This window comes from Hydractinia symbiolongicarpus, chromosome 7 (assembly GCF_029227915.1).
Source record: "Hydractinia symbiolongicarpus strain clone_291-10 chromosome 7, HSymV2.1, whole genome shotgun sequence".
In the NCBI taxonomy this organism is placed as follows: domain Eukaryota; kingdom Metazoa; phylum Cnidaria; class Hydrozoa; order Anthoathecata; family Hydractiniidae; genus Hydractinia; species Hydractinia symbiolongicarpus.
Window position 1 is genome coordinate 29,529,336 of NC_079881.1, and position 7,763 is coordinate 29,537,098.

Sequence of the window (7,763 nt, forward strand, 5' to 3'; positions counted from 1 at the left end):
AAAAGACAAACAGAGGCACGAACAGACAGACGACGCCTGCCCGTGTAAAAATCCACGGGATCGCCCGTCCTTTACGTTTACCCGTCGCAACAAGGTGGATAAAAATATATCTCATTTGATATTCGTTTTGGAATAGCTTAATTTATGATGGTGTCCATCAGTTGACATTAAAATTTTGAATCTATCAAGGGAATAAAAAAATTCTTCAATATAGAGTTAAGATAATTAACAAATTTAATAACATCTAACCCTTCGTAAAACAAGGTAGACAAAATATTTGTTTATCTAGTTAATTTCAATGGAAAAAATGTTGTTTTTTTCAAAGTATTTATTTTTTTCAATGGAAAAAATGTTGTTTTTTTCAAAGTATTTATTTTAAATTCAGCCTGAAAAATAGTTTAGCAATTGTTTGAATTTTGGCAATATTAAGGCCCATTTTAAATTTAGGATATTTTATTAAAAAAAAGTGCACCTCGTTTTACAAAGGGTTAGTAATAAAAATACATTTTAATATTGTGGCTTATACGGCCCACCACGACCGCGTCTCCCACCACGACCGCGTCTCCAACCACGACTGCTACTTCTACCACGATCCCGTCGCCCACCACAAAACTCAACCCCGCCATTATGCACCCAACGTCCAAACACTTCTAGGTCCATTGACCCGCTATGTCTAAGTCTGTACTGTAAAAATTTTGTCCATACTTGCACTTAAAGAAAAAATAATGTAAAGGTTAATACAATAAGTAACATAGATAATACCTAAGGTATACCAAAGTTTTAGATCCTAACAAAATTTTGAATACATGAAAAGTGATTTCTTACTCAATTCCATGTTGGGAGCTGTTTCGGTGGGGTCTTCTTCATTGGTCCACTCGACCCCACCCTGCTTTAGCCATCGGCCAAACGACCGATAATTCATGGAGCCAGGATGTTGTATCCTGTGCTCCACGAATTTAGCATAAAGTGAAACTATAAAAAACGGTATAATATATAATAACAGGTATAATTTTTTTATTTATTAATACCACTAATAGTAACAAAATCAATAATATACTTACCAAGTTCTAAGTTAATTTGTGCCGCCATTTTTTTCTCTATATTTGCTAAAAAACACAAATAAATCAGTTGTAAAACATCACAAATTATTTCTAGATTATCAGTACAGTACACTCCCGATAACTCGAACCTCAAGGGACCAAAAAAATAGTTCGAGTTATCGAATGTTCGACTTACCGGGGCATTCGATAACTCGAACTTTGGCCGATAAGTGAAAATAGTTCGAGTTATTAAAATTTTTTTTTCTTTTCTATTCTAACAAGAATACAGTCATAGTTATACATCACTGAAAAAAGTTCTAATGTGACTCTGTTTCACTGTAGCGGTAACGTCTCTCTCTGTCAATTAAAATACAGGAGAAAAAAGTTTTTGTCAACTTTGGAAGAACAATTTATATTATTGAAAGAAAAGTAGTCACTTTTTACCGAGATTGTTTTCATTTTTCCTCTGAAGTTCGAGTTATCGGGGGAATTTCTGTCCAGGTTCGACTTAACAAATGTTCGAGTTATCGGGGGTTCGAGTTATCGAGTGATTTTTGTGAGAAAGTATTAGTGAAGGTTCAACGGGAATTCAAAAACAGTTCAAGTTACTGGAAGTTCGAGTTATTGGGCGTTCGAGTTATCGGGAGTGTACTGTATATATTTTCGGATGCTTAGAAAGAATCTTATTATTTATGAATGTTTAATAATAAAATTAAAGAATGGTCAAAAAATCTACAAGGTGCTACATAGTGACAAAAAAATACAGTAGTCAATTTTGTACATATTTATTTGGATATTTATTTGGATATTTATAAAAAATTTATTACGTAATATGTGAACGGTCCCTAACTGTCTGGTGCAGACGATATAATGAAATACTTCAGAACAATTTTCTATATGTATACTAATATATATATTTATTATTAATTTTTCCCAAAAATACCAAGAAAAAAATGAATTTTCGCCAAATGGACAAAAGCTTGCTAAATTAATTCCCTTGTGGTAGCTAAAATTTACTGACTAAACTCACAAATAATCTATGCTATGGAACAAAACAATATCAAAGGAAATATTCAGTGCCAAATGGTTTTATATAACAAGTAAATGTAGCAACATATCTCGCCTACTATATACGGCCATACGTATCCAGAAGACGTTTAACGTAAGTAGCTTCACAGGTAATTTAAAATCTTGATTTGAATTCTACGTGACGTTACTGCTACCGTATAAAAGTAGACCTAACAAACAAGTTCAATCTGTCTATTAACTGCAATACTGGTAAACTTCTAATCATTTTTCTCACTTTGCAACCTTGTTGTCACTAGCAACTATGAGGGGTCCTATAACAGTAAGATACTATACTAATAACTGATATAAACAAGGGGAATTATTTGAGGATTATGATGATTAGAAAATTGTGTAACTCTTAAAAATAAAGTTAGAACAATCAAATTTCCAAACACAGGCTAGAACTAAGGCTCTACCACTCCCCACCCTTAATGCTACGATTTCAGAAAAAAGCTTGTAAAGTATATGCTTACCAAATAAATCCTCTAGTATGTCTCATCCTCTACTTTTTTCTCATATGTGATCAATTGCCATTGTTAATGTAAAGAAATTTCCTAAATGATTTACAACTAGAATGTTAATTTTCGTACTAAAGTAACTGCATTATGAATTAAGCAGTCAAAAAATCAAATGACATGATCATTTGGCTGTCCAAACTAACTGTGACAGAGTAGTCATGAAAAATACTGATGTGAAAAATTAGCAAAGATTTTACTGGTGGTACAATGACATAATCATGTCAAATTTTATACAGAAGGAAATTTAAAAAGGGTGTGGTTTCAAAATTGTTAAAATAACTTAAAAATTACATTACACAATGAAAATGGTCTCGCCTTTATGTATAGTACACATTTAAATATAAAATTAATTAATAAGAGGTACTTATCTGATTGTTTTTCATTTAAAATAACTGCCATGTTATATCTTCCAGTAGAATTTGAAAAAACTTGCTAACGTCTTCTACAAATTCCTTGAAAGTTTATTATAGTACCTGAAAACAGGAAAAAGACAAAAGAGAGCAACAAAGGAACTGAAACTGTACAGTATCATTCAAATTACAAAATACATTAACTTTCACATATTTAGTGCAAATTCAATTCCTTTTTATAAGGTATTAATTGCCGGTCTCCTCCATCCCCTTACAACCGGACCTATCCTCACCGATATATCTCTTTAATGTCCTCACATAATTTTTAATTTTTTTCCTTCGTGGTTTAAAATCAAGACTGTGTGATATCTTAAGTATCATCATGGCCAGTTAAAAATTATCATATAATAAAATCTTTTCATAATATACTCATTTTGAGGAACATTAAAGTGTCAGATTTTACATTTCAGGATTTACTGACATTGGTTTCAATAGTTACCATACTCAATGATGGATCATACTTAATTTGTAAAAACTTTTGCAAAATAAACACAAAAAGTTCAAATCTAATTTTTGTGTTAACTTAGTAAAACTTGAAACTTAGTAAAGTCAATCACAATGTTAAATTTCATTTTATGCAAAAAAACATTTCTTTTTTGGCTTAAACGCTTTCTCTCAGTAACGTTTCCATAAATTAAGTTATATGAACCCCTGGCATAATTTTAAGTATATATACATACGCAATATATGTAACTAAATTTTTAGAATGTCATACACTGTATGCTTTTATTAACACATAAAATTTTACAAAAAAAGGGGAGGAAACCAAGAAGTGACCCACTTTTAAATTGACTTAGCTTAATGTTAAAAACCTTTTGTTTTACATTCTTAGAAGGAAAAAAGACAAGAAGGTAAATCAACCCAAAAGTCAGGTTACAAACTTGATTATATTAGGGCCTTCAGTAACTTAAGACTTGGTATGTGTTAATGAGCATGCATTTTAGACAAAAAGCCTTGTAAATAAAAGATTTTTCAGTGTTAAATAAGGACAATTTAAATTTGATTATCAAAACTTTAATAAACTTTGAGTGCACACAAATGCTTAGGCTTCTTACAAAAAACGAGGATTAATTTGCCTTTAAATTGAGTTTGTTGATAATAATCACACATCGTGATGCCTGATGTTAGGCAGAGTATTTTTACTTTATTTTAACCATGATTCTTGGATACAGCTTACTATACATTGATATTAAATCAAGTATCTGACTTCGGCTTATTACATCCAATAATTACGAATTCATGGGCAGACGGTTGTTTTGAGAAACAACTATTCTGTCTGTTGAACTAAAAATGTTTACCATGATTCTTGGATACAGCTTACTACACATTGATATTAGATCAAGTGTTTGACTTCGGCTTATTACATCCAATAATTACGAATTCATGGGCAGACGGTTGTTTTGAGAAACAACTATTCTGTCTGTCGAACTAAAAATGTTTACCATGATTCTTGGATACAGCTTACTATACATTGATATTATAATCAAGTATTTGACTTCGGCTTATTACATCCAATAATTACGAATTCATGGGCAGACGGTTGTTTTGAGAAACAACTATTCTGTCTGTTGAATTAAAAATGTTTACCATGATTCTTGGATACAGCTTACTATACATTGATATTAAATCAAGTATTTGACTTCGGCTTATTACATCCAATAATTACGAATTCATGGTCAGACGGTTTTTATTTTGTTTATTTTCTAAATCAAAATTTTACTTCGCATATTGATTTCACAACAAATATATGAACATATACAATGTTTTTTAATGTATATTATCTGCAACATAGGTTAATTTCAGTTGTGATTATCATTATGATTGAGATGTGCATATAATACATGAGCAATCTGCAGATGGTGAAGGACAAACTGCATCTTCAATATCATCATCGCAAAACTCGTCAAGGTCTTTCAGCAAGTTAATATACTTTACTATAGTGATATCAAATTTTTTGATGGTTTCATTCGATAATGCTTTCAGTCGTTGCTCTTCCTCTTGTCTGGCTTTCATACGAGGATGTGTATTAACGTACAAGAGACGTTCTTGAGTAATTGGCTCGACAAGTGCCCAATTCCTTTCTTTTTCGCATCTTGAAAATGCAGTGTAAGCTGTACCAAGGTTATTTTTTTCCATCTGAATTGATTGTTGTAACTTGATACGCATGTGGGTGGCAGTTTTACCATCTCCAATCGACATACCCTGACTTTTAGCAATTGTTATCGCATATCCTGGCATCAATGGCAGGCCATTTCTGCTGCAACAATTAGATTCACATCGACCTTCAACAGCAGTAATTGGTATCCATGTTGGATGTTCTGGAATCCATATTGGGCCTTTATAATTTGGGAAATCGACAATGACAGCTATAGGAAATTCAGGTGGTGACATATTTGGCGAATAAAGGATTGCAATTACTTTTCCCATCGCACCATTATTAAGACCGAGGCCCGTAAGACCTTTTTGGTTCTTAGTGAGTATTACAGTTGCACCAACTGCCATTAAAGATCTCAGCGGTATTTGACCCAGTTGCTTATCAGTCAAAGAGTGGTGTTTACCACTGCCTCTTGATGGAATTACAGCAACAGGCACACCGAGGCTAGCTAATTTATTGTGATTTTCCTCATTAACTTCATTCCATGTTTCCATCAATGTAAGGACGCGACCATGCGAAAAGTTACATTTTTCGGTTTGTGGCAAACCATCTTCGTAACGACTATTTATATCTTGCCAGTCTTGTTGAGTGATCGATCCATTACGTATTCTAAGAAGTCGCTGCAAAAGAGCTAACTGATCTGGGCCTTGACGCATTGTTTCTGTAAGAACAATAACATCTTGAAACGAGCGATAGATTGCATAGCCAGCAAAGTTGATTGTCGAATCATCGTGTTTTGGTGGCTGATGTAGATCCAAAGCACGAATTGGTCCAAGCTGACCAAGGTCACCAAAGAAATTGACAGCTGGTACACCACCATAATAATTATCAAAGTCTCCCGTAGCCTCGCATAATCTTTGGCTGCACCAGGCCACAAGAAGCTTCGACTGCATGCTACGTTCATCAATATTAAGTTGAAATAATTTCAGCTCATTGTTTTCATGCATACCTGTATACTTTCTCAGCTTTCTTAGAGATACATCACCCAACGGATAGTCAGAAAGCTGGACAGAATTTAAATTCTTATCTTTTTTCAGTTTGTGTGGTGGTGGAGTCATTGAATGTATAGTGCGACCATTAGGTATGAGGACTGATGCTGCACCAGTTGGGGCCAAGTTCATAACAGCAGAATTTCGCTTAAAAATACGCCGAACGATTCTGGTGAGCGCAGTAATGATGAATGTTTTCCCAACACCAGCTGTTCCTTGTATTAATAAACGTAATGGCTGGGTACCTGTTGGCAAAGTTCCTTTTGCAACTTGCAATAAATGCTGAAGATTTATACCAATGACTGTTCTCTGTAATTCATTAGCATTTAAGATGTTTATTTGGGGTAAGGTACAATCATCAGCCAGATGCAATTCATTTCTTTCTGCTTCTTCAGATATAGATTGTAACCATGTGTCAGCATTAATTGGCCATTGACTACCAAAACTTTGAATTGCATAATTATTCCAATCAAATGTAGGCCCTCCATTGGGAAGAACTTGTTGTACATCCGGCTCATTGATATCAGCAACGTGATGCCTTGCAATATCTCTCATTATCGCTCTGCCTATGTTCATTTGTGCAATGACTGAATTTTGGGAACTTTGAGAACTTGCATCTGTATATTGTGATGATTGACATGAAGACTGACTATCGGTTTCATTATTGATTACACGAGTGTGACTTTGTTTTCTCTCACTCTTTTTATCGAATGATTGTTTAGCCTCCTTCAATGCATCTATTAATATAGGGGGACAGTTTTCAGTTTGAACAAAGGAAGCCAAAGCAGCAGCAAATGACTCATGTTGTCCCTTCAATTCTTCAGTATTATGCCACGTTCCAACAGAAAATATAACGAGCATAGCTTTTGCATAGTCCTCAGTAACAGGCCAAACAGGTTTTGTAGATATTCCTGTAAAAACTGGCACGTGATCTACTTTGCAGGTACAATTACATTTCTTGCTCCAGTTCCATAATGATATTTCTGGCTCAGTTTCTCTACGCTTATCGCTCAAGTATTTATCCAATGTGCTATTCTTTGTAACGGTTCCATCTTCACCAGACGTATCCAATGCTCGGAAGCCACTGATACCAATGTATCGAAAATTCCTGGTACATCTAGTCAAACGGCCACCACTATTAATAAAATCTGCCGCAGCACCTGGTACATCTACCAGACCAGCAATTTTTTGAAGTAGTCGTTGAGCCAAATTTTTAACAGTGCTTCCATCAGCAGTGTTTTCAATGAGATGCCGATAAACATGTACCAAATCTTCAGTTGAGGCTGCCCCCTTGCAAGCATAACCAGCAATGTATTTTTGAAGAGCCAGAAGATCCTGATCGATAATGACTTGACTGTCACAATTTTCTAGCCAACTAAGCAGACGTGTTTTAACATGCATCATTAGGCGAGGATGATCGCGTGGTCCCTCATATCTAGGATGTTCCCCTTTTGTTATGACAGCATGAAAAGGATGAATCTCTTTGCCACTTGTTTTTTTGGTTTGTGGATCAAGATCACCAAAATGAAAACGACAGTACTTTTTTGGAGCGGTATCCTTTTCCTTATTATTCTTACGACGAT

The 7,763-nt window shown here is 34.3% G+C and overlaps 1 protein-coding gene across 1 annotated transcript; it reads right to left on the reverse strand.

Moving 5' to 3' along the window:
* Nucleotides 1–209: 209 nt before the first annotated feature.
* LOC130649630 (uncharacterized) lies at nt 210–3,959 on the reverse strand. Its single transcript, XM_057455962.1, has 4 exons — nt 2,582–3,959; nt 1,062–1,106; nt 826–972; nt 210–710 (listed from the first exon to the last, which is right to left on the reverse strand). Exons 2-4 carry the CDS (start codon nt 1,087–1,089, stop codon nt 508–510), a joined length of 378 nt encoding a protein of 125 aa, XP_057311945.1. The 5' UTR covers nt 1,090–1,106; nt 2,582–3,959; the 3' UTR covers nt 210–507.
* Between the last annotated feature and the right edge of the window lie 3,804 nt (nt 3,960–7,763).

What these genes read in the sequence shown, in the direction of transcription:
- LOC130649630 (XM_057455962.1), bottom strand. Translation starts at nt 1,089, where the DNA reads ATGGCGGCACAAATTAACTTAGAACTTG. An exon ending in ACAAATTAACTTAGAACTTG is followed by an intron (nt 973 to 1,061) that starts GTAAGTATATTA and finishes CGTTTTTTATAG; the next exon opens with TTTCACTTTATGCTAAATTC. An exon ending in AGCTCCCAACATGGAATTGA is followed by an intron (nt 711 to 825) that starts GTAAGAAATCAC and finishes TTTTTCTTTAAG; the next exon opens with TGCAAGTATGGACAAAATTT.